General features: G+C 57.8%; 1 protein-coding gene across 6 annotated transcripts; it reads right to left on the reverse strand.

Annotated features, from left to right (window-relative positions):
- Positions 1-717: 717 nt before the first annotated feature.
- RHBDF2 (rhomboid 5 homolog 2) lies at positions 718-25,063 on the reverse strand. 6 transcript variants are annotated; one of them, XM_019745638.3, is made up of 19 exons: positions 25,043-25,063; positions 13,136-13,340; positions 9,951-10,114; positions 8,996-9,123; positions 8,231-8,426; positions 7,942-8,145; positions 6,887-7,015; positions 6,391-6,509; positions 6,030-6,224; positions 5,101-5,212; positions 4,814-4,888; positions 4,489-4,650; positions 4,012-4,121; positions 3,802-3,865; positions 3,619-3,713; positions 3,302-3,377; positions 3,062-3,162; positions 2,725-2,878; positions 718-2,024 (listed from the first exon to the last, which is right to left on the reverse strand). In XM_019745638.3, the coding sequence occupies exons 3-19, from the start codon at positions 10,092-10,094 to the stop codon at positions 1,605-1,607; spliced, it is 2,484 nt and encodes an 827-aa protein (XP_019601197.3). In that variant the 5' UTR covers positions 10,095-10,114; positions 13,136-13,340; positions 25,043-25,063; the 3' UTR covers positions 718-1,604. The 6 variants fall into 6 exon arrangements, with proteins under 6 accessions (XP_019601197.3, XP_019601199.3, XP_074175836.2 ...); XM_019745640.3 differs by lacking the exon at positions 25,043-25,063 and adding an exon at positions 24,700-24,963; XM_074319735.2 differs by lacking the exon at positions 25,043-25,063 and adding an exon at positions 24,596-24,705 and having other exon boundaries at positions 2,725-2,852.
- Positions 25,064-25,875: the final 812 nt, after the last annotated feature.

Genomic DNA, 25,875 nt, shown 5'->3' on the forward strand with positions numbered 1-25,875 from the left:
TCTGTCCCCAAGGGGCCCTCTGGACCTCCCGTACTCCAAACTGTGCCTGACATGAGGTTGGCAACTAGGGAGGTGCCCTGTAGTTCTGCCTCAGCTCCCTCATCTCAGGAACCAGCGAGGGGGCGGGGCCCTCTGGGCAGGTCGGCACGAAGGGCTCAGTACCAGGGCAGTGTCCTTGTTCTCACAGAAGCAGCCCCGGGCTCAGGGCCCTTATTCTCCCCAGCTCCAGGGACGGCCCTTCCTGCCCTCAGCCCTGGAATAGGGGGTAGCTGGGGGCAAGAAAGTGCAGGTGCCGCCCCAGCCCCAGGTACCGTGGGTCCTCTGCCCATCGGAATGAAATGGTTGTGCCCATCGCCTCCTGGATGGCTCCCGGTGTGAGGAAGGGGTTGAGGTGAGGTACAGGTGCAGTAAACGGAGTTGTCCAGGGCTGCCTGCCCCTTGGCCCAGCGAGCCCCCTCATTGCCACCATGAGTTGGTGGGGCTGGGGGGCTCGGAGGGTCTAAGGATTTAACTCCACCCCCTCAAGGGACCCCCGAGGCCCTCCATGTGACCCAATCTGGTTTCTGGACAACCAAATCCCCTAGAAGTCCCGTAAGGTTTCCACTGTCCCTTTGGGCCAAACCCCTGCCCCCAAGCTCCTCATGGCTGACCCTTCTCCCCCTCTCCAAAATAAGGTTCCAGCTTTCATTCTTCCTGAGGCCTCAGATCAAAAGCTACTTCCCTAGAGAATATCATTTAATACGTTTGAGACATCATCCATACAAAGTTAGCGTTACATTTAAAAAGTAGGACCATAATATAAACCAGTAAAAAAACGGGCTTGACTGAGCCACCCTGGGAGTGGGTCCTTGGGGTGGCCCAGCCCCTGGCCCCCACTAGGATGGGAGTGAGGCACAGGGTGGCGGGGCTGGCCGTCGTCAGAGCCAGTCCTGCGAGGCAGAACACTTGAAGGGAGGGCAAAGGGACAGGGAGTACAGCCTCTACTGGCTAAGAACACGCAAAGGCTCCTGGCTTCCCAGACGAGTTTCATGCTCCTTCTTTGTCCCAGACCACAGCCAACCCTCTTCCACCACATGGGCAGGCTCAGGAGGCTACTGGTGAAAGGGCAGAGAGGGGAGGAAACATGGAGGGGGCCGTGGTGAGGCAGGGGTGGGAACCTGGTGTGACGCCTGGCCATGTGCCCGGAAAGGGCACACTCACAGTAATGGTGGGCGAGGACGCACCCGTAGAGGCTGGCGTGGGAGATGGCAGCAGCCTGAGGACTCCGGGAGGAAAGAAACCCACCCTCCAGGAGGTGGGCAGGACAGCAGGGCAGACGTCGGCCCGAGCCCTGAGCTACAGAGAGGCAGGTGCTCTGAGTGGCCCCCAGTCAGGGCCAGGAACACGCAGGCCTGAGGAGGGGGACCTTAGTCCCCCAAGGAAGCCGTCTGTATGACCGTCTCCGAGGCAGCCTCGCCTGGCGGGGCACCACCTGGGCCAGGTGCCTGGGCACCCGGTGAGTCTCTGGAGTGCGGGTGGGGTGGCGTGCCCTGCGGCAGGCAGCTGGGCCCAGGCACAGCCCGTGTGGTGTGCAGCAGCCTCACCAGGCCCCGCCGGGCAGGGGGTCAGTGCAGCACCTGGTCCAGCTCATACTTCTCGCAGAAGCGGTTGGTGAACGGGAAGCAGGTGAGGTACTCGATCCAGGTCCAGTGGATGGGGTAGACGTAGAGCCAGATGACCAGAGAGGCGAAGAGGCCGGCGAAGACCAGCAGTGACACCAGGATGAGGGCGCGCTTGCGGTACTTGTCGCTGGTGCCGAAGGTGATGTAGGGCAGGAACGCAAAGGCCAGCAGCAGGCCGCTGAGGAAGCCGAAGATGTGGGCGATATTGTCGATCCAGGGCAGCAGGCCGCACACGAACAGAAAGAGCACGACGGCTGACAGTTTCAGGAAGGCCTTCCAGGGCCGCTCCAGCAGCTGCCAGCTCTGGAAGAGCTCCACGAAGAGGCAGGCGAGGAGGCCGAACTGGGAGCCGGCCGGGCCCACCTGGAGGGTGGGGTGGGGGAGGGGACACATGTCACTTCCGGGTCCCAGGTGTGCAGGGGGCCCTGAGCACGGCTGGGCTGGAGCACGGGACCTGGGTGATCCTATTTCAAAGCCCCTCCCAGGGGTGGGGGCCCGAAGCTGAGGGGATGGGGGTCCACTGGAGCTACTGGATCAAGGCTGGGCTGGTTCCACCCATTTTTTCAGCAAAGGTGCAGACCTCCTATGTGCCAAGTGCAATAAAGTGGACAGATGAGCCTGCTCTAGGCAGGGTGCAGTGGGGAGGGGTCAGGCACTGAAGAAGCCAATAGCATTAGGTTGGACTGATCAGAAAAGTGCCATTTCTGTAGGTCAAGCATGGTCACACACTGGCAATTTCCTAGAGCTCACACTGTACACATGGGACATGGTGGCAGGCAGTGGTCATGGCCATGAAGAAATGAAGCAGGGAAAAGGAACAGAGTGAGGGACAGGGTCCAGGAAGGCCTTTCTGGAGGTACCATCTGACATGACTCAGGGATATCATGGCTCCCTGGAGCCTGGGATTAAGGGCTCAGCCAGTAAGCCCCCAGCTTAGCTGTCCATGCGCTTTTGAGCCCAGCATGGAAGAAGCCATGTGTCCCTCTGGCAGACCCCAGGCGGGAGGGGTGGGGAGCAGCAGAGCCAGCCCTCCCTGCCCTCCTGCCCAGTCCCAAGGCCCTACCTCTGCCCGGTACGGGAGGAAGAGGGCACTGGCGAGATTGCCGGTGATGCCGCTGAGGATAAAGATGATGGCGATACGGTGCCAGCCGGCCAGCTTCTCCAGGTCCCGCAAGATGGTCATTTGGAAGACTACAGACACGAAGCAGTGTACCATGCTGGGCGGGGGACACACTGGCATCAGCCTTCCCACGTCTACTCACGGCCGCCAGCCAAGCAACCTCAGCAGCAGTGGGGTGTGGAGGACTGTGCTGGCTGTTCCCTGGGTAGGAGCCCCTCCACCTGGGGTCCAGGGGGGCGACACCACAGGAGTCTGGGGGGTGGGCAGCAAGGAGCCTTACCCAGCGTGGAGGAACAGCGACAGCCAGAGCCTGTAGAACTGATCTGGGACCTCGGGGTTGAGGAAGGGTAGCAGCCCACACACCTCATCCAAGCAGTGCACCTGGGGGTGAGTGCACGGGAGTCGGTACCTAGGACCCACCTGGGTCAGAGGCCCTGATGTGGGGGGCAGAGCCCGACACCCACTCCAGCAGCTGCCCTGCCCAGCTCCTTATGCCCAGGGCCCCGCCTGGCCTCCTTACCTGGGAGCAGAGCGTCGCCTCTTCGTGGAAATAGCCGTGCATGAACTCGCAGTATTCCCGAGTGGTGATCTCACAGCTGGAGGGACAGGGAGGCACGGGGTATGTCAGTATGTCAGGGCACTGAGAACCCCTGCCCACCTCATCTGGAGCCAGCGCGTGGCCACAGCCAGAATCACTGGCAGGAAGGCCATGCTCCTCTGCAGAGACCGGGCTAAGGGGAGCGCTTCCTTCATCCTGCTCGCACCATGGGTGGCCCCAGAGCGCACGAGGGAGGACATCAGCCCAGGTGTGGGTAGCAGGGGTCCTGCCCGGCTCACCTGCCCTTGGTGCCGATGCAGCAGGGGCGGCCCTTGATCTGACAGTCCATGTGCAGGAAGCCCGAGCTGTTACTCCTGGCCTGCTCCGTGCAGATCTGTCGGGGCACCAACAGGGCTGGGCCCGTGTAGCCGAAGGCGTCCCCTCTCCACCCTTCCCAGACCACTCCATGCCCCATCACTCACTGGCCACTTGGTGATGTCATCGGGCCAGATGTGGGCGCCGCTGGAGGCCGGCTCCTCGCAGGTTCTGGAGGCAGAGGTCACAGAGGGCAAAATGAGAGTGTGTGGCACCCGCAGCCACACCTACCAGCCCATGTCCCTGTGGGCAGCACAGACAACATACTACTCAATGCCGTTGTCTCAGCCCCATCAAGGGCTACCCTGGGACCGCACCTGGGATCCTGATGGCACACGGCCCCTGACGTCCGCTTCTGGCCCAGGTCTGACTTGTCCATGGGGGGCCCAGTGTCATCCTGCCACTTGACAAAAGTAGCCAAAGTCTCCTGGAGGATGGAGATGAGCTGATCATGCCAGGTCAGGGCCACCCCCATCAAAGAGGTCAAGGGACCCTCTAGGATAGGGGCTCTTCCTGTTTCCCAGGCCTCAGGTCCATCTCCCAGACCCCCACCCCCCAGTGACATTCCCAAGACCTGGCTTTCACTTCTCTGAGGTTGGGGAGGTCATCACCCTCCCTGTGCTGGGGGGTGTACAGGGGTGCGTGAGGCTGGGGAGGGCAGAAGAAGGAAGAGGGCATGTGGCCACTGCCCTCGAAGGGCCCCTCCTCTAGGCCAGGGCAAGTGTACAAGGTGCAGGGGACCAGAGTGTGGCAGGGTTGGTGGGCCTGGGGTGGATGGCGGCCCCTGCCCCCACCGAGCAGTCCTTCCGCTGGGTCTGGATGCAGCCTGAGTGGTCATTCTGGACACAGCAGCCTGAGTCCCGTTCCAGGTCTCGCTCCCGCAGCACCAGCTCCTTGATCTGCCTGTCCTTCCGGATGCAGGGCGAGAACTTGGCTCCCAGGTGGATCAGGTCAATCTGGCAGGGGTGGGGAGGGGGGAGAGCTCAGGCCCAGACCTGAGCATCTTCCCTGACGAGGTGCGCTACTAGGCAGCTGACCCCTCCCTGCCCAGCTGGGGGTGACAGGGCTCAGGGATTCCCTGCTGAGATGCGGGTGCCCCCTCCTCCCCGGGCCCCTCACCGAGCTGGGGCCGATCCAGAAGTTCTCTTGCTGGATGTACTTGACACTCTCATACACACCTTTGTTCCTGAGCACCTAGTGAAGAGGTGGAAGGAGCGGCTCAGGCACTTCGTGTTCCAGGCTCAGACCCCAGGAAGGGGCCGAGGGCAAAGCAGGGGGAGCCCCGTGCACCCTCCTGCCTGGGCCAGGTTGTTGCCATGGCTGGGATTCAGTGGCCTATGACACTGAAGCCCCTCAGGGGGGCTGAGCCACCCAAGGTGGAGCCCCGCTTCTGCAGCCCAACTCACCAGCTGGGTGGTGACGTGCTGGGCGAAGCCCACGGGGGCGATGCCATACGTGCAGATCACCAGCAGTGTGATGATGATGTGGACAAAGGTCAGCCAGTAGGTGAAGTAGGGCCTGCAGCAGAGGCCTCGGTCAGCAGCGCAGTCACTTAGCTTTTACCTGCTCCCTGCCGCCCCCATGCCATTTCTCCCTCCAACTCATCCTTCACCACAGTGACTTTTAAAACGCACCTCTAGGCGTCTCTCTCCCAGCTTAAAACCCTTGGATGGCTTCCCCCTCCCCTTGGGATAAAGTCTAATATCGACCCCCTCCCACTGGCTGCAAGGCCTTGCTGTGCCTGCCCACCTCCCCAGACTCCTTCCTCTCCTTTTGCAGTCTGTGGAACACATCCTGCTCCCTGCAACCCCAGGGCCTTTGCACATGCTCCCTTTGCCAGGGATGCTCTTCCCATCTCTCTTCAGCCAGCTAACTGCTGCTCATCCTCACTGCATCCCTCCTACCACGCATGCTGTTCCCTCCCACTCTGTCTTCTTCCAGGACACTCGCCATACCTGTTATTACTTGATGATTTTGTCATTTTGGGTCCAGTATCTACAAGATCCTTGCCAACTGTCCACTCTGCAAGAACTGCCCCTCCCCAACCCTCTGGCTTCCCCTAAGGTCTTGGGTGTGTTCCCCCCACTCCCCTCACTCATGGTTGCAGCTTCTAACTGTCCAGCTCTAACTGACCCGCCCCGCCCTCTCTGCTCCATTCTGCTGGGGCTCTGTTGCAGGGCTTGTGTGCTGGCACTCAATGAATGGTTGTTGACGGACTGCTGCCTGGGAGCTTGGAAAACAGGGAGGGTGGAGAAGAGGCAGCAAGAGCCTGAGGACCCTTCTCAGGCGATGCTCCTACCCACGGAGTGGCGTGCGGCCAACCCCGCCTGCTCACCGGTGGCTGTCAAAGCTCTCCAACTGCCGCTGCACGGTGCTACTGATGCTGCGACGGTAGCTGCGGTTCAGCCAGTTGCCCACCACGCCCAGGCCGTAGTGCCGCTTCTGCCGGTCGAAGGCAAAGTGCTTCACCTTGGAGGCAATGCGCTTGCCACGCTTGGCCACGGGGGCTGGGGCGCGGCCGTGCTCCTTCCTGCCGGGGATGGTGGCATCTCAGCCTGATGCCCGTCCACACAGCCCAGTAAGGGGCTCAGGAGGGATTTGTGGTCTGGGGGGCCCCCGGCAGGGTCACTGGGCTCTGGGGAGCCCTTTACCCACTATGCCACCTCCACCTGCAGAAGGGGCTACCCAGAACTCACAGAGGGATCTGTACCCCGTCGGGGGAGACCGGCGAGGCCGAGCGTGGGATTCCCCGGAAGTAGCTGGCAGAGAGTGGGGGAGACTCAAACACATCGTCGGCCATGGAGCTCATTTCTTCCTGGGGTGGGGGTGGAGTGGGGGACACAGAAAGAGTAGTGTGAGGAGTCACTGTCCCCAATACTGCCCCCAGCAACTCAAGGACAGGACAAGGCAGGACAGGCAGGCTCCTTGGGAGGGAAGTGAAAGGCTCATGTGTGTCAGCCCTCACGGCGATTTTCCTGGCTGGCACCCTGTCCCACCCCCTGTGCTCACTCTACCTGATAGAAAGATGGGGCCCCAGGAGCTCCACAAGGTGGCACAGCCCATCCCACTGATGGGCCTTTGGATCTCTCAGGGGCTCCTGGCAGAGCATGGTCAAGGACAGGTCACCCCTCCTAGCTCCCAGGCTACGGGCTACTCTGTCCCCTGCCCTGAAGGCCCACACCCCATGCTTGCCTTACTAAAAAATGAGGAGTCAAACGTGTCTCCTCCATCGACCGCGTCTTCTTCCAGGAAGCTGGGGTAGGCAAAGCTGCGTTTGACTGCCGGGCACCGCTGTCCAGTGGCATCCAGCACCGAGCGCCCCTGTGCACAGGGCAGAGGCACAGGCATTAGGCGTCCCCAAAACCAAAGAAATCGTCAAGCCCACCCTCCTGGGAACAGCGCCTTGGGAGGCGGGACCCTGCCCCGAGCATGGAGGGGTAGGAACGAGGCACCAGCTTCTCCAGATCCCTGAACGCACCATCTCTCTCCATGTTTGCTGTTATCGTCTCCCTGGCGACCTCCTGCCCTCTGGCTTGGGCAGCTGACACCCCACCACTCATCCTACACCCCAACTCCTACACCCCAGTCCTGGCTTCTTGGCATGGCACACCAGTCCGCTGCCCACCTTTTTGACCCCGTCTCCTTCCATTCCTCTTCCAACCAAACCATCCCTCACTAATACCACATGGAACCACCTGCTGCTCCCTTCCCACCTCCAGGCCTTTGCATAGGCCGTTCCCTCTGCTGAGAATGCTGTTCCCTTCCTTCCTTTCCTGGCAAACTTTTCCTTATGTTTCTGAGCTCAACTCAAGTGTGTTCCCTGACTTCAGCCCCTCTCCTGGGTGAGATGGGGCAGCACCTCCTCTGGGTGGGTCCTATACTCATCACACTGAATGGTGCCATCCGCCCTTACCTGCGCTGGGAGCTCTTCCAGGGCAGGGACACTGGCTCATTTCACTCTGCAGGCCCCATGCCCAGCACACACGATGGGCTCAGTAAACATGGGCAATGAGTGCTGACTGCGCGTTTCATTGCCTGCTTCCCCAGCTTATGTGTCATTGCAGACTAGAGAGGTGGCAGGGGCTCAGGAGGGAATTGGGGGTAGGATGTGGGCCTGGCTGCAGGGCCCCCTCTCTGCCCAGGGATCCCAGGCATCCACTGCCCTGGGCACACAAGCAGGCGCCTGGGTGAGCTCTTTGGGGCTGCTTTGGGGAGGGAGGCTGGGCAGAGGCGGGCAGGCACCTCACCTTGAGGAGGGCAGCAGCAGCTTGAAAGCTCATATGGGCCACAGACATCCTCTTGCGGCGAGGCAGGTGGGAGTGGCCAGAACGGACGCTAGTGAAGGAGGTGAGGGACAGGACCCCCGGAGTCAGTGGTGGGTGAGGGGCGTGGGGCCGGTCCACCTCGTCCGGGTGGCGGAATGCCCGGCCTCGGGCCAGCGGATCCACAATCTGGGAAGGAGGGAAGTGGTGAGCACAGCGGACCGGGCCCCTGGGTGAAGTTGCCCGTCACCCCTCGACCCCCAGTGGAGCCCACCTTGGGCATCTTGCAGGGTTTCGGAGACTCGGTGCCCTGGAAGGAGGGCACCTCCTGGCTGGGGAGCTCCAGGTCCCTCTGGCATGAGGCCTTGAGTCGGCCGTAGCGTACGCTGCAGTGGTGCAGGCTCCTGCGCTGCCAGTGCTGTCGCTTCATCTCCCAGTCGCCGCTGACCCCGAACCACTGGGCGGTGCCCCTGTGGGAGCAGAGAAGCGGGGTGTGTGCGCATGCCAGGTGGGGCAGCTACGATGAGAATGACGGGGCACATGCACGTGCAGGGGACGATGTGAGGTGACAGGGCAAACGTGTGCGCAGGGGACCTGATGTGCAAATTGATGGTGCATGTTTGCATGTGGGGGTAACAAGAGGTGACAGGCCATGTGTGGCAGGGTAGATCAGCTTGCCCCTGGTTTGGTACCCAACGGCCAGGTGAGCACAGGTGGAATAAACTGCAGAGCATGAGGAGCTGGGCTGGGAAAGCCTCTGGGAGCCACTGTGAGGGGCAGTAAGCCACTCCCAGCTCCCTGAACCCCCGCAGAATCCACTGTGACTTCCTACAAGGCACAGGACCCCCTGGCCTCAGCTTCCCCACCTGCAACATGGTGTTAGATTCTCATGTTCACTCCTGCAGGGAGGTGCTGCTCACTAATGCCTGCCTACACCTTCTAGGATGGGGACACAGGGATCAGGCCCAGCGAACGCCCAGGTGCCAAGGATCCCCAGGGCTGCTGGGTGGTGGCCAGGCAGAGCGGGAGGGGTGCTCACTTGCGGATGCTCTGCGACAGGGAGGCCTGGCGGCGGAAGCCGGGGCGCTTCTCCGAGCTGCCCTCCGGCCATCGTCCCCGTGGCTCCTGGAGGCTGACGCTCTTCAAGTAGGCTGGATTCCTGGGCCTCTGTGGGGAGGCAGGAGAGAGGACAGAGCGTGGGTGTGCGTGCCCTTGTGCACAGCGATGGCACAGCACCCAGATCCTGGGATAGGTCTTCTTTGGCTCCCAGTGTGAAAACCCTGAGAGAATGAATGTCAACCGCAGTTTACACCCCCCTGGAACGGCTTGCATTCTGAATGTAAAACTGCCATTTTGTAATGTTCTCAGCAAACCCTGGCTGCATTCTCCTAACTCCCTATTCAGTGCTCCTGCATCACGCCATGGTGTTCTTAGCCTGTTTCTGTATGTTCCAAAGAGCCCTTAGGGCGAGTGGGTGGCATGGACACAGCTCCCCTTTATGCCCCAGGCTGCGCGGGAGCCCACGCTCTTTCGAGGCCGTTTTCAATGAGCTCTTTATGGACCAATGGTCCAGCTGCTGATTCATTTCCATTCTCTCAGAGGAGCCAAGATGCTGTTGGCTCAGGCTGCTGATGGTGAAGACGCATGTGCCCCTTCACCCAAGTCCCACACAGCCCACACCCCTCAGAAGGGCCTGGGTGAGGAGATGGAAACAGCCGGTTCCTAGGGTGGTGGGGGGAGGGGGGCGGATGAGCCCATTCCCCAGGACAGTTTCCTATTTCTCCTGGACCACCATGAGATGGAGCTCCTCAGCTCAGGGCCTACTTTCTGTGATGTTTGGGGCCAGGAAGGAGTGGGTACAGGCCTAAGTCAGGAGTTTTAGGGGCTACACGGGCAGCAGCAGCCTCCTCCAGGAAGTGGACTGCATGAAAGGTATTATGTGGGCACATCTGTCACCTGTGGCAGGACAGCGAGCCCCCAGGCCGCCCACTTACCTGGGGCAGCATGCTGGTCTGCTCATCAGGGGCTGGGGTCTCGGGTGGCGGGATGGTGATGGACAGGTTGGGGGGCTTCCGGCTCTGCAGGCGGCTGCCAGACACAGAGGAGACGCTCCCGCCATTCTTGTCAGCGGAGGCCATGGCGGCAGGGGGCAGGGTAGCTGGAATGGAGAAGGCACAGGCGTGTTGAGATTCGGCAGAACAGGAGGGGACATGGGGACCCAGGTACCAGGGCCAGGCAGCCCAGAATGAGAACAATCTGCCAAAACTTGGTCCTTACCAGACACTAAACTGAATCTGTCTGAGTGGAGTATTGTAAGAATGTCTGTTTCTGTCCCCCTTCAATTGCATTCCAGACCAGGAAGATCTGAAAGGTCCCTAGCTCTCCATCTTGTCCCATTTCTGGTCTCTGTTCAGGCAAGGACCACAGGCGGGAAGGAGCAGGAGGGCACAGGGTGTGGGGCTGTAGAAATCCTGGCTGTCGGGGGCCAGAGCCCTGCCTCCATCCCTGGGGCAGGGCTTGGGGCAGCACAAGAAGGAGGCTGGGGAGTAATCCGGTCCACCCGGTCGCAGACAAGGGTCCCCCGCTGCTGTGCTCAGAGCAGTCCCTAGGCTGGGAGGGAGGAAGTGGCAGCTCAGCCTAATTCTCAGATAGGTTAGATAGCCATCTGTCCCTATCCCCCTATGGCTGCCCAGTTCCCTTTTTCAAAGGTAACTGAAACTGCCACCTGTCTGGTATGTTTTTCTTTTCATGAAGGAAAATAAAAAAATAACGAAAGACGCAGAAGACTATGAAGCAGACAGTGGACTCAGGGCCTGCCTCGTCACCCACCCTCCGGAACGGAGCTGCGTGCATATCCTTCCAGATGTCCCTCGGCGCCTGGAACAGGACACACTCGTACCTTTTCTTCTGTAGCATGAACATTTTCCCATCAACACAGACAGACAGGTCTACCTTCTCTTTTCTGACGACCGCAAAGATTTCATTGAGTGGAACGTACCAAGATTTATTGAATTCCAGATCGGTGGCTATTTAGGATGTTTCCAGCATTTGAGACTCGTGTCCAGTGTTAACAAACACTCTTGCCTATACTGTGTGCGTCTGTCCAAGTACTATCACAATACGAAGTTCTAGAAGTGGAATTGCAGGGTTGACGAGTAAGGGTGTCTTGAATTTCAATGGACCTTGCCAAATGGCCCTGCCAAGAGGTGGCAATTTACTTCCATCTGGGTAAATTTACACCGTGTGCTCCAATCTCCACACCCCTTTGATCACACCAGAGTTAACACCCTTTGCCTGTTTTATTCTCTTCATTTCCTCACTCACACCGCCCTGTGACCTTTTTCTTGCTACAATCCTGAGCTCCTTCTTCATCCCACTTCCCAAAGTTCCTAGGGCCGGTTTGGTTTTTCCTCGCCTCATACAAGGCCAGGGACTCCACACCCATCTTCCGACAGAGTGACGACCCTGGGGGTGCACAGATCAGGGGGACAGTCACACAGGAGCCTTCCAGCCAAGAGCACGTGGGGCCCGGGTGTGGGACAGCAGGGCAATGCAGCAGCCACATGTGTTCCAAATCTGTCCGTCTCCTCTGTCTCTACCTGGCCCCACCAGAACCACCATCTTCTCTCACTGTGACCCTGTAGGACCACAGCAGCCTCCCGGCGCCTCTCCCTGCTGCCCCTCAAGGCCCCACTCCCATGACTTTTCTCCACGCAATAGCAGGAGTCAGTTTTTAAAAGCATGAATTATACCATGTCACTCCCTGCTTAACACTGTCCCAGAATTTTCTGTTGTCACTTAAAATAAAGGCCAGACTTCTCACTGAGACCCCTGGGCCCTGTGTGGCTTTGTCTCCTTCTTGTCCACGCCTGACCCCCCGGCCACCGTGGGCTTCTCAGTGTCTCGCACCTGCCAAGCTCTGCTGGGAGGTACTGCAGGGGGGGGGGTTGTGGTCAAAAGTACAGACTAGAGGCGAGTGGGTTAAGCCTGAGCAGCACCCAGGCCTTGACCACAAATCACCCAGACACTCAACTACGACAGGGGGAGAAACTTCCTCCTTCCTGAGCAGAGAAGGAGTAAATGCGTGACACACACGCAGGCAGTATGTCCACAGAGAAACTTGCTCTGGAATGTTCACAGCAATGTGTTCAGCAGAGCCAAAAGGTGGAAACAACCCAAATGCCCATCAACAGACAAGTGGACAGACAAAACGCACTACATCCACACGCTGAAATAGCGCTCAGTCACAAACAGGAGTGACACGTGCTACAAACATGTATAAACCTCGAAGACACTGTGCCCAGTGAAAGAAGCCAGACCCAAAGGCTGCCCGCTACAGGAGTCCATTCATATCAAAGTCAGCAATAGGCAAATCTATAAAGACAGAAAGATGAGTCTTTGCTTAGGGCTGGAGGAAGGAGAGTGGGGGAGGCAACAGCTGAAGGGCGTGGGTTTCATTCTGAGGTGATGAAAATGTTCTAAAGTTGACTGTGGTCATGGTTACATGTACCTGGGAATAGACTAAAAAACCATTGAATTGTACACTTTAAAGGGATGAATTTTATGTGAATTACATGAATTAAATGTGAATTATATCTCAATAAAGCTGTTTAAAACACATTTCAAGGGGCAGCTGGTTAGCTCTGTTGGTTTGAGCGCCGTGCTCCTAACACCAAGGTCGCCGGTTCGATTCCCACAGGGGCCAGTGAGCTGCGCCCTCCACAACTAGATCAAAGACGACTTGACTTGGAACTGAGCTACACCCTCTACAGCTGGATTGAAAACAACACTTGAGTTGCAGTGGATGGATCCTGGAAAAAAACACTGTTCCCCAATATTCCTCAATAAAAAATAAATAAATAAGTAAAAACAGCTCAAGTAGGTACTGCATAAATGTTGGGCCTCTGCCCATGCTGGTTCCATCATCCCCAGATGAGATTATCACACAGCAGAGGGGGCAGCCCCTTCTCATCATTCTGGTCCCAGCTTGAGCACCACTTCTGAGGGGCCCTCCTTGACTGTCTGAAGCAGCCACCATGTACCCACTGCTGCATCTCCACGGCCAGCCGGAAGAGTGCTGGCCTACAGGTGGCAACACGACGCAGTTGTTGAAAAACAATTAAACTGCAAAGTAAGCCAGTGCCTTGGGTCCAGCCCTTCTGGCTACCCAGCTTCCTACCTTCAGAGTTTGGGCTCAGTTCACAGCTTCCTGGGTGTGTTGCAGAGGTCTTTAGAGCATGTTCTAGTCCTTTCCTCACTGTACAGATGCTCTGGGGTCCCACTTCAGCTCTGGAGAGGTCGATGCATGCAGAGACAGATGGAAAGTTGGACAGGCAGCTCCAGGTCGAGCAAGTCGGCTCCGTTGGTGATCACAGCCTGTCAGCCTATGAGAAAGAAAGAGCAGGGTCAACGGGGCACGTCAGGACCATTGTAGGGACACGTCAGGACCACTGTCTGAACACCTTCCTGACCTCAGTCTCCTCACGTACAAAGTGCGGATAACTCCACCCGCCTTACGGATACGGGATTAAAGGGCGTATGTTCTCCTTCTTCCCCACTGGTGCAAGGGTCCCTTGTGGTGGTGAGCTGGCCACTTCAGTCCCAGGTAGCCAGCGGGCTCTACTCTCTGGGTGTTTACCAAACACAAACAAACAAAAAACTATAAATTCCTGCTCTGGGCTGGGAACCCCAAATCAAGATGGTCCTTTTGTTTATTTGTTTGAACATAACTTTACTAGAAACACTTAACTTAAAAAAGAAAACACCAGGAATTTTTGGCCGTCTTCTGATTGATTTCTTTTCGATTAGAATCAGCCAGATTATTTAAGGCAACGTTCCCATGATTTGGAAGTGTTTTATTGTTGTTGTCTTGGTTCGTTCATTTATTGAGGTGAAATCCACCCAACACAAAAGTAAGCATTTGGAAGTGAACAACTTGGTGGCATTCCTCTTTGTTTCTGAGAAGCCGGGCTATACTCTGTGGGCACAGCAGGGCACAGAGCAGGCCCTCCCTGAGCAGAACCCCAAGGGCTGTCGGGGGAAGGGCAGGCCTTGCTGGTCCTTCACGTGCATTATCCCACTTCGTCCTCAACACCCACCTCAAGGCACACATTATCATTGCTTCCATTTTGTGGCTGAGGAATGGGGGCCCAGAGGAGCTAAGTAACTTGCCCACGCTCACACAGCCAGGAAGGGGAGCAGCGGGGAGTCGAGTTGCTCTGGCTCCAGAGCCTGACGTCTACTTGCTCTGGTTCCATAGTGCAGTGTCCCTTTTCCGTATTGGGCCAGCGCCATTGGTTGCTGGAATCCTCCAACTACAGGTGAGAGGCACTCTGGGTGTGCAGGGGGCCCCAGAGAGGGTTCCGAGGCAGAGCTGGGGGCTCAGGACGCTCCCCACTTCTTTAAGGCTTGACCAACAGACGTGGGCATCCTTCCTTCTATCCCCAAGCACTGGAAGTCCCAACTCCATGCCCCTGGGCAGACCTGCCGTGAATGATCATGGGCCGACGGCTTTCGGTGTTGGGCAGGCTGGTTTCGCAAGAGTCCTAGGGGCCAGGTGATGCCACTCTGAGCCCGCTCTAGGGACAGCTCCAAGACAACAGCCTCACCTGGGGCCTGTGCATGGAAAGTTCCCTGGCTTGTCCTCCATTGGGACCAGGGTGCAATGAAAGGGCATCGGGTGGGCACTGCCCTGGGAAACTGGCACCAAGGAGGGAAGCAGGCAGGCAGCAGAGGAAGGCTGGGGCTGCCAGGCCTGAGCTCTTGTAAGGTCACCAAGCAGGTAGGATTCTTCTGGACTCAGAGCTGATCATACCTCCCTGGAATCAGCACCCCATGTCCTTCAGAACCTGCCCTCACATGCCCCCAGACACACCACATCCCCCAGTTCCCACCTCCCTGCACCTGGCACACCAGGCTCCACCTCATCTACCTGGCCTACTAGGTGCTTTAAGGAAGGTAAAATGTCTCCTCCTCCAGGAAGCCTGCCCTGTCACCACCAGACAGAATTGACCACTTTCTCACCTGTTCTCTCATAGCATCCTGCAAAGATCTGCCTATGTGTAAGTGTCCCCACGACCCTGGGCAGCACAGGGTGTGACACACAGTTGACACCATTCATCAATGGCACATCTGCCCATAACGGTTATCTACCCATAACTGAATGGAAGGCAGGTGAGAAGGAGGGCACATGCATGGCTGCGGATGGCCAGTCCACATCCACCCCGATAGAAACTGTCGCCCCAGTCCTGCTGCCAGCTCAGGAAGCAGCACATTCTGGAAGGTTCCACTAAGTGCTGCCTGCCCCGCTGCGGCTGTGACCACTGCAGGGCTGATGAGGATAAAGGATGCTGTCCCAGGATGAGTCCTCAGTGGACCTCCTGTTCCCCCCTCCCCAGCACAGCCCAGACTTCCCAGCCAGCCCTCCTACCTCAAGGCCATACCATCCCTGGCTGGGACCCCTGGCCGGGACCCACTGTGCTGCTGACATCTGTGCTCATCTGACAGGGAAGGCAGACACAACTGCAGGCTGAAGGACTGGGGAGATGGGACTGGCCCCAGGGCAATCCTGGAGGTCCCAAGGAGAACTGGCCTGGCCCTAGAGAGCAGAGGGTGGGGGTGGGAGGGGCGTGGTGCCCGGGAGAGCCACTTGTACCATCTTCCTAGAGCAGTGGCCGAGGCCTGGCCTGTAAGCAGCCCCCTCCCCAACCTCAGTTTCCCTTTCTGTTAAGTGAGGGAGTTGGACAAGGTGATGGCCCAGCTTTGACACCCAGGAAGCCCACACATTTGGTCTAAAAACAGCCCTTTCCCCCAGACCCTCTCCACCATGGATGGGAGATCCATCTGCTCCTGAGACGAACCCCCAACCTGTGCAGACATGGTGGCACCAGAAGCCCAGCCCTTTCCTCAGGGCTCCGGGAGTGAGGGTTTGTGTGGGGGGTGGGCGGTTGGCAGTGCAGGTGTGGTCATACCCACCCTGGGTGCCTGCAGTAACCCAAGTTCAAGACGAGGAGGAACTCATGCGGCAGAGACCAGGCAGGAAAAGTGCTGGAGCTTGGGGAGTGCCCCGCCCAACACTTATCTCCTGCGCCCCAAAAGTGCTTGCTCACTGCAGGAAATTGTGACATCCTGGGACCAGACTTCCTCCTAACCCACAGGCACATCCGCTGCTCTGAGACCCCTGGCCTGCCACAGCGCCCAGCCCATGGGGGCTAGGGTGGGGCCGATCCACAGAAAAAGTGAAGTGCAGCATTCACATCATCCAAATAGAGGTACCCCACCTATCCGGTCAACACCCCCACCATCCTACACCCCGTAGCCTAAGCCAGCCGTGAGCAGCAGCCAGGACCAGGCACATGTGACAGAATCCACTTGCTGATGCCACAGGAGAATCCGGTTTCCCCACAAAGGGTGGGGCTGGGCACTGGCAGCTAAGCCCAGGCCCAAAGCACAGCCAGGATACGCAAGGTGTCCCCCAGGGAGGTCCCCAACAGCACTACTGTGCTGTCCAAGCAGGATGCTGGAGGGGCTCACCGTCTGCCCAGTCTGACCCCAGGCGCAGTTCCACCTGTATCAAGGAGTCTGGCTCCAGTCCCCTCCCTCTGTCTCCATCTGCCTGCCACCAACACATACTAGCAGGTTTCTGAAGGCTCCCTGGTCTCCCTAAAGGTGGATGGGTTCTCCACACATAACCCCAGGCTCTGAGGACTTTGGGAGCAGGGAGAGGGCAGCAGCTGCCGCTCTAGACGGAAGCAGACTGACCGGAAGGCTCAGACGGCCTGAGGCCAGAAATGGGGAGAGAGGGGAGGGAGGGGCCGTGGACAGGGGCAAGCAGTCCCTCCAGCGAGGAAAGAGGCAGGCCATTATTAACCACTAGATAGGGTCAGGAGGTTTAAGGGACCTCCCAGAGGGAGGGCTCAAGTCCCCTAGGTGAGGAAGTAAAGAAGTTACTTCCAGCTGGCCCGGGCTCCCAGCTCCCAGCTGTAGGGAGTAGGCAGTCCAGAAGACAGGGAGGTGGCCTGGGGCTGCTGGGAACCTGTCTGTCCCCCGCTGACTCACAGGATGACGGGGAGGACTGCAGCAAGGGGCAAGGAAGTGGCCTCTCTCCCTGCTTCCCTGACACAGAAACCGAAACTTGATTTCCCTACCCAGAGCCCTTGTGGGAACCTGTCATTTTTTAGAAAGCTGTGAAGAGGAAGCTGGTCCTCACCCACTGTGCAATCCCCAGCAAAACCCCTGGTTCTGCTGACCTCAGAGAGTGGCTCCAGCCTACCCCCCACCCCCAAGACCCGGAAGGAGCAGCTTATGTAAAGGCTGTCATCTAGCTTGGTCTCCCTGGGTCCCCAAGCTGCCTGCACAGCCAGTGACTCACCCCAGCACACCTCTTCGGGACACTGATCAGATGGAGTGGGGACAGAAGCAAAAGGCAGGAAAGTGCAAAGAAGGCTGGCAGAGGGTCTGGGGACAGGATTTGGGAAAGAAAACGGAGACACAAAAGGGAAGGAAGCAAACTGTCCCAGTTGGAGGATGAAACTCAGTCATCAGAGTTAGAGAGAGGCAAGGGAGGAAAGAGACTCTCCAGAAGCCACACAGAAGCTCTCGTCTGCCTCCCTCTTGGCTAAGCGCCCATTTCCCTAGAGGGGCAAGTCATCACACACATCGGTGTACACACACACACACTGCACTGGCACAGATGCTTCAGCCCAGCTGCTCTCTGTAGAGAGGGAAAATGGAACCACCTGCGGGTTTGCACCCGTCCAAGGGGGAGAGGTCCCACTCATGGAGAGCCCCTGCCCAGAAACCCCTAGTTCAAATTCCCCCACCCATTTTAAAGGCTTTGCTTAAATTCAGATAACGAACTGGAAAGGTAGGTTCAGGGGCTTGGTGACCCACTAGCTTTTCTCCATCAGGCCCCAGGTTCTGGGCTCCTCGTGACCCAGTTAAGTGTGGTTTGGGCAGCATGGCCGACCACAGACACGGGAAGCGGGAGCTGGGTTCCAGGGCGCTGCCAAGAGCAGGGTGTGAGCATGTGGGGGTGGGGAGGGGGGTTGCCATGTTCTTACAGCATCACAGACTCCAACGCCCCTCTACACCACCCATCAGGGTCTCACAGGACAACACGGCTGTGGGGTTGGCAGATGTGTCAATGCCCCATCCTCTGTGGGCTCCTGGGGTCCAGGAAGCCAGCTGAGCTAGAAGTATCTGAGACCTAAGTCCCTACATCCTAAGATGCTGAAGCTGCTGGCAACATATGGGGCAGCTACCACTGGGAGTGCCGTCAGGCATCCCTAACTGGACACAGTGCTAGGCCCTGCCCACTATGGTGCCCTCCCAGAGGCCTCTCTGGGACTGTCTGGCCTCTAGAAGCTGCTGATGGAAGCAGAACAGGGGACAGCAGGGATACAGGTGCCCGGATGGAGGCCTGGGACAGTGCCCTTCCACACCACAAACAAACAGCAGCAGTTCCCAGAGCCTGGGGGCAACTGCAGCATGGGGCATCAGAGGGAAGGGAGCATGCAGACCGGCCCGGGATGCTGTGCCCAGTGGCCCAGACTTCTTTGGGAAGGTGGCATGTTCCACCCCAGTTCTGCTGCTCCCCCGATCACTGCTGTGAGTCTGAAGTGGCACCTGGGGGCACAGAAGGCCCTGGTCCTTTGGGGGCCAGACACCAGGGTACAAGCGGAGTCCTGGAGAGAGAGTCCACACCACTGGGCACCCGAAACAGACTGCTCCAAACACTCAAGAGGATTTGCCTCTCTCGGGATCTTGGGGTTCCAGGAGTCAGGTTTTCACTGATCCTTGGAACTGGCAGAGACCGAGCACATGTTCAGTGGTTGGGGGAAGGATGGGGAGGAGGGGAACAGAAGAGCCCCATTTCACTTCTGCTGGGGGCTCCCTGACACCCAGGTGTGACCAGGCTCTTTCCTCAATCACCCTCGGTACCCAGAGTGGGGCTGTCTTGTTTGTGATGGTGGAATCCACCCAAGTTCTTCCTTGTGGCCTGACTCCAGACGATGAAAACACTGCCCAACTGGGGAGATAGTCTTCGGCCCAGCCCTAACTACTGTGTGATCTTGGGCAAACCATTTAACATCGCTGAGCCTTAGTTTGTTTATGCTTAAAACGCTAGGTGCCCTGGTCACCATTAGCTAGGGCTCACCCTGGGAGCACACACAGATGAGGGATAAAGTCTTGCCATATTTGACAGAGAGGTAAGCACCTTGTCCAGTGTTGTTCAGCCAGAAGTCAGGCCCTGAGCTGCCCTGGGTCCTTTATCTCAAAAAACGCAGGATGGGGCTGGGTGCCCCTTACTTCTAGAAGCCCAGGCCAGCCCCTCAGCAGGGAAGGAACATGCAAGGCAAACACTTTTCAGCTTGTAAGCAGTCATTAAGGAGCTAATAAACCGATGTCCCAGAACTCTGCCCTGGGGCTGGCTGGTTCCTGGAAGAGGCTGGCCCCAACCCCAACTGCTAGGGCTTCAGGGCACTTGGACACGGCCATCCAGGCCACTCATACCAGGGGGACTTGCAAAGTGACCGAATCAGAATCATCACTGCCCCATCACCTCGCTTTAGGGCAGCATGGCTTCTCTTGTTGAGGAATGAGGGCTGGGGGGCCAGCAACAGGGCTCAAACCCTGGTATGGCCACCTACCCACTGGGAGGCTTTGGGCAAATCACCACTTCTGAGTCTGTTTCCTCTACTGTGAAATGGGGTGAGGGCCCCCCACAGGGATCCAGTAGAGATGACATGAGATCATGAATGCGCAGAGCCTGGTACACAATCAATGGCCAGTAACTGGCATCGTTTCTTATTCCTGGCTGTCCTCTGCCTTCATCGCTCGCTTGGTCTCTATATCTGAGGTGACAGATCTCTATTTGACAGGTGGGGAAACTGAGGCTCAGAGATGTTAAGTCACCTGTCCAAAGTCCCACAGTTAGGAGTTGGTGGGGCTGTGACTCTCCCTTCCCCCCATATTCTGCAGCTTCCTGTCACCTGGAACTGGTGAGACAAAGTGGCAAAAGAACAGGCCTGGGGTGGTGACTCTGAGTAGCCCAGTTCTGGGAGGCAGGCCTTTGAGTCCCTCCCACCCCCCATGCAGAAATGACATCACCTAACACTTGGGCAGCACTTCTCAGTTTTCACATTCTCTCATCTCTGTCCTTATCTCATTGTTTTCATTGGCTGCTAAGGTCAGACGTCCTTCCAAGTGCGGCTCCAGCCCAACCTCACAGCAGATGCCACACTTTCTCTCCTAGGCCTTCTGGGGCCACCCTGGGGTATGACCTGGGGAGAGCCACCTGGAGAGGGAGAAGGTACTTCTTGCTGGGTGCCAGGGTCAGGACTACCTGACGATGCTCTTGGCATAGGCTCCGGTGCCACCCGTGGGAAGCAGAGAAAACCAAGGTTCTGGGCAGACTGCCCTGCGCCTGGCCCAAGAGCAGGGGAGCACAGCCGAGGGTCACCACCTCCATGACACCCCCCACACACTCACACACCATCATGACACACATGCTGGCAGGTGGGAAAACCCCTGGGTGGGGGTGGCAGTTCACAGCCTGATCCTTCACTCGTAGATCGACACCCACCCTCAGTTCCTTTGCCCTCTATGGCACCGAGGTCCCCCCATCCAGACCCGGCCACGTCTACAGAATACCACCACCAGCACTGCCATGCCTTAGCATCTTTTCAATCATCCAGTCCCCCTAATAGCCCATGAGATAAGTGCTCCATCATCACACGTCTGTGCCAAGGGCACAGAGACACGCTCCTAACAGCAATCACAATAGTTATCATCACGGCTCCCTCGCCACGCTCTGAGTCTGGCTGGGCGCCTGGCCCAAGGCTTTACATGAACCACCTCTGGAATCTCACAGCCAACTCCCCACGTATAGTACTGTTACTCTCTGTACAGCTGGGGAAACTGAGGCACCGATTATTTAAGTGACCCCCATCCTACTGACCACACTGTGTCTACCAGCCTCTGGGCCTTGTATCTTGGCTTCCCAAGCTGGGAGTCACCCCTTTCCACCGCTCCCCCCACCCTCCAGGCCAGAGTCCCTGATCAGCCCACCTTGTGGGCACTGCCCACTTAGACCCAACCACTTTCTTATAGGGGTGGGGTGGGGGCGGGGTGCAGCCCAGAATACTTCAGGCAGCTTTGGAATTGCAACAACTTGCATCTGGGTCCCTGGATAAGTTTACTAAATGCAGGAATGTGGACATGGTAGCTCTCTGTACTTCACTGAAGACAAGATGAATTTTCCTTTATGTCTGCCTCCTATAGAGAGGCGATAGTACCTTTACGGGCAGTCTGAGAGAAGCCCTTGTTTTCCCTAAAGACAAGACAGGCAGGGCACCTCCTCCTGGCCTGTGTCCGGCGAGCTGCCTCGCCTGGCAGCCTCCCTGCCCTGGCCACCAAGCCAGGTCAGCCAGCACCGGGAGGGCGCTGGCTTCCCTAGCACCCCTCCCCCGGCCTGGTTCAGCTGGATAGGAAACTGGGAACAGAGTGTGAGCTCATTCTGGAAATCCCCAGTGGGTGGCCAGGGCAATACTGAGACCTGCTCCAAAGTGGGTGGCACAGGGACCCACAGGGATGTGCGGGGGTGGGAGGAGCCGGGGGGAGCACATCCATGATGCACCATGGGGCGGCCAGGGGCCACCCTGACTCCACCACTACTCATCCCAACCCACAGGGAAGCACCAGGTGGCACATCCAAGTGACTTGGTTATGAACAGGTCCATGCATGCACAGACACACACACCCCTGACCTCTTCCTGCTCAGTTGGTGTCCCATCTGGGGCAGAGTTTACACAGCAGGTGGAAAGGAACCCAGAGAAGAGGCGACAGCAGTGTCCAGAGCTCTGGCGACAGTAAAAACACTTCGGAACCAGAGCCAGACTCAGATCCCCGTGGCTTCTGCAATGTATTTATGGTGTGATTTATTCCTCGTCTTACAGAAACAGAAGTCCCCTCCTGGACATTGAGTATGTGTGACACCAGGTAGAGCTGCAGCTCAGAAATGAGCGAACCAGGTAGGAGTCACTTGGTGGTCTGTTTACGGGCTGGTGGCACACAGCAGGATCTGAGGTTGGGCCTGGGAAAGGGCAGCACAGGTTCAGTGCTGGGCTTCACCACTTACTTCCTGAACAGCTTTCTACAAGACTGAAAGCTGTCTTATACCTCGAGAGGCACACACAGATGGGGGCTACCACTGTGGTTTGTTTTACTGAAAAGATGGGAGTCTCACTCCAGCCTTTGAAAGTTAAAAAAAAAACAAACAAAAAAAAACAACAAACCCCAACACCCCAAAAAGCAGAAATCAAACCAGAATTGCCACCTGCACTCTTGGCCTACCAGGATTCCCAGGCCAGGAGGCCAGGGTCCAGAAGTGCACATGACAGGGGGCAATGGATACTGCCAGAAAATGGGAAGGAGGGCAGTGGAATGGCCTGGATGCCTGGGCGTAGGCGGCTGCTTCACCCCATCCTGTTCCTACGACGGGCACCAGCCCCATTCCCCGAAAACCAGTAAACATGGAGCACATTCTTTGAGCCCAACTCAAAGGATTCAGAGGCATCACCACCAGGGGACCCCTGCCCTGCGGCTCTGATGTCCTCCATCTCTCACCATTGCTAATCCCAGGTGCGGGGTGCCTCGCTCTCCCACCTGGCCTCTTGTCTAACCACAGAGGAACTTTTTATTGCAGGAGGGAAGCAGACTGGAGAGCCATGAGGAATTAGGAGCCTTGTTATATCCCTTGAGTGTTATTTTCCTGCTGTGCATACTGGAAGAGTTAGGTGTGAGTTCACAAGGGAAAATTCCAGCAGGTCACATGGCACCGGGCATCTATGCCTACGTCAGCAATCCAGCTTTGGGAAAATCTATGAGAACAGAGCTCATACCCAGGGGGACATCTGAGCTCCTGTGTGGGAGGCTGCTCTAGGGGTGAAGTACTCCAGGACTGTTCCCAGCCCCCGCCCCCCTTCTCAGCTCCTCCCTGAGGCATCCAGACCTGCTTCCTGCAGGGCCCAAGGTTTGAGCAGGAAGAGGCAGGCTTAGGGCACCAAAGGCAGCCTCTTGCTAGGGGAAAAACTATCCTCACACCTTCCTACCTCTTATCTCATTTGGGTTTATTCCAAGTTCCTCTCCTAACCCTTGGGAAAACTGAGGGAGGGAGGGAAAGTGAATGAGAGAAGTGCAAGGATACCTTAGAGATATTGCGGGTTTTGACCCAGACCACTGCAATAAAATGAGTTGTAATCTTTCTGCTGGTGGTGGGTCTTGCCTTCAATTTGTAAAAAACGCAACATCTGTGAGGCGCAAAGTGACACAATAAAACGAGGTATGCTTGTAGCATGACCAGCCAGGTGCAGCTGCAGGATTTCTCAACCTTAACACAGCACTACTGACACTTTGTGAGCAAGCTTATTCTTTGTTGGGGGGACTGTCCTGTGATGTTTAGCAGCATCCCTAGCCTCTGCCCACTACCGTGTTTCCCCCAAAATTAGACCGGGTCTTAGGGCTTATGTTCAGGGGATGTTCTCCTGAAAAATCATGCTAGGGCTTATTTTCCGGTTAGGTCTTATTTTCGGGGAAACACGGTAAAAGTCAAATAGCAACAATACTCAACCCCCTCCCCCGAGCTGTGACAACCAAAATGTCTTTAGATATTACCAAATACCCCCTGGTAAAACCGAGCCCTTCGTTGAGAGCCACCGCTCTAAAATAAACTTTGCTTTCCACTCCACCCTCTGCCCTACCTACACAGTCACATAAACAACACAGATCCTGGGCTCATTTTACCAGCAAATGTGAGGCACAAGGCGCGGGGAGGGGAGGGGTCTTAAATTTAGCCATTTGGGAAACTGCATTCAGTCTGTGTGTAGGGTCAATCCCTCAAGCCTTCCCCTCCTCAGATACTCCCACAGTACAGCCTGCTCCCTTAGTCTTTCACCCAGTTAGGCTGGTGCTGAGACCTGGGCTCCCCCTCAGCCCTGAGGTGGGGGCGTCTGTACCATAGGGGACATATCTCTCTGTAACCTAACCCAATGCCGTGGAGAAAAAGAGGGTGTCAACCTTTCCAAGGCCCTCAGTCCAGAAGTCAAGACCCCTGGGTCCAATTTCTGAGCTCCCGTCCAGCCTTGTTGTGCGAGCCCATCCTCCCCACTAGTTTCCACCTCGGCCGGGACCCCGACCCCCCACCCCCACCCCCACCCCCATGCTGCTCACCCCTAGAGGGGAGGGGAAGATCTGAATTCAAGGCCCTTCTGGGAAGAAGGAGGGGCTGCACGATACTGCCCTGGGGCAGTCCTCTCACTTGAACCCGGGGCTTTAAAGTGCTGCCCAATCGTCCTGTCCCCTCATCTGGTGATTCGTTGCCCAGGGATCCCTTAGACGTCTTGTCCAAGGTGAGCCCCAGCGGCCGGCAGACCTGGTCCCGCAGCCCCGTCCGAGTCCAGCCCTGGCCTTTGGCCTCCGGCTTGGTCCACGTGGGGCCCGAGCGCTCCGCAGGGCGGGCGCCCTCACCAGCGGCGCGCCGCGCCCCAAGGCGGGTTCGGGCGCGACCCCGCAGACCCTTCGGGCGCCTGTGGCCTGCAGCTGAGAGCCCGGCCCCGCCCCACCAGTCGACCGCGCTCACCTCCCTGCGGCCCCAAGTCCCCAGGACGCAGCTCCCGGCGGCCCCGCTAGCAGCTGGGCCGTGACTCCTGGGGGCGGGGCTCCGGCGCCCCGCCTCTTCCCTACCTGCGCGGGGTGGAAGGGGAGGGGCCAGGCTCCAGGGGGCGGAGCTCCCGCCGGCCCGGGCCACAGCGTCCTCTGCCGCTCAATGGGCTTGTGCCTGCCCCACCGCGCTCCACGCAGTGGGGTCCCCGCCTAGGCAGAGTCCTGCTTTCCTCCGGAGCAGGTCGTTCCGGGCGCAGTCCTCTCTTCATAAACTCACAAAGCACATAATCCTTGTCTGAACTGCCATCATCACGTCACCCCCAGGAAAAACCACTCCAATAACAGCCACCTCCTCTACCCGTCAGTACAGCGCCCTCGTTATCCGGCCAAATAGGCCTGTTCCCTCGAACCTTTTAGCCCTCACCCTTTCCTTGAAACACATTTGGAGTGTCTCAACTAGTCCAAGTCCTGCTGCAGCTCCCGCCTCCGGGAAGCCTTCTCTGACCTCGGCCACTGCCCCTCTGCTCCATTACAGCGAATGCGCCCTCCTCCGCATCCTCCTGGGGCGGAGGCCCCTTCCCAGGCTAAGGCTGGGTCTTGCTCAACTTCCCCCGCCTCCACCCGCCCCCGTCTCCAAGCCCAGAGCAGGCACTGATGACAACAGTGTGCAGAGTGTTTGCCACAGGGAGAACTGCTGGGTGCCTGCGTGGACTGCTGGGGTCTCTGGAGGAGTCATAGGAATCGCCTTCAGAGCGGACCCAGTGAAATCCCACGTTGCCTCTGGGCCGATGACACAGACGTGTCTTCACAAGGGCCTGCAGCGGATGGACGCAGAGGAAAGCTCTCAGACCCGGAGATTCGCTGCCGGCGGGGTCAGCCTCCAGGGCAGGGAGGCTGAGGCCCAGACCCCTCTGAGCCAGTTCTTAATTTGCAAAGTAGCGATGCCTGCCCTGCCTTCTCCCACAATTGATGGTGGGGGGTGCAGTAAACGACACCTGCGAAACGTAGGCGAGTGTTAGCTAATGGGGTTCTTATCAGAGGCAGTGGGAACTCTGGAGCCAGAAGCCTGGAGTTCAGGTCCTGACCCCTGCCACTTACCACCCGTGTGGCTTCGTACAAATCCTTCACCCTCTCTGGCCTCGGCTTCTGCCTCTGTAACATGGGGTAATAACAGGCCCTGCCTCTTGTAAGGAGCCCCTTGAAGGGCAAATGGCTGGTGCTCCTATTAGCTGTTCTTGTTACTATTACTATTACTGT

The sequence above is a fragment of the Rhinolophus sinicus genome, chromosome 12 (genome assembly GCF_057876585.1).
Source record: "Rhinolophus sinicus isolate RSI-liver-muscle chromosome 12, RSI-T2T, whole genome shotgun sequence".
Classification (NCBI taxonomy): Eukaryota; Metazoa; Chordata; class Mammalia; order Chiroptera; family Rhinolophidae; genus Rhinolophus; species Rhinolophus sinicus.

What these genes read in the sequence shown, in the direction of transcription:
- RHBDF2 (XM_019745638.3), bottom strand. Translation starts at nt 10,094, where the DNA reads ATGGCCTCCGCTGACAAGAATGGCGGGAGCGTCTCCTCTGTGTCTGGC. An exon ending in GACGGGGTACAGATCCCTCT is followed by an intron (nt 6,225 to 6,390) that starts GTGAGTTCTGGG and finishes CATCCCCGGCAG; the next exon opens with GAAGGAGCACGGCCGCGCCC. An exon ending in TGCATCGGCACCAAGGGCAG is followed by an intron (nt 3,378 to 3,618) that starts GTGAGCCGGGCA and finishes CTGTCCCTCCAG; the next exon opens with CTGTGAGATCACCACTCGGG.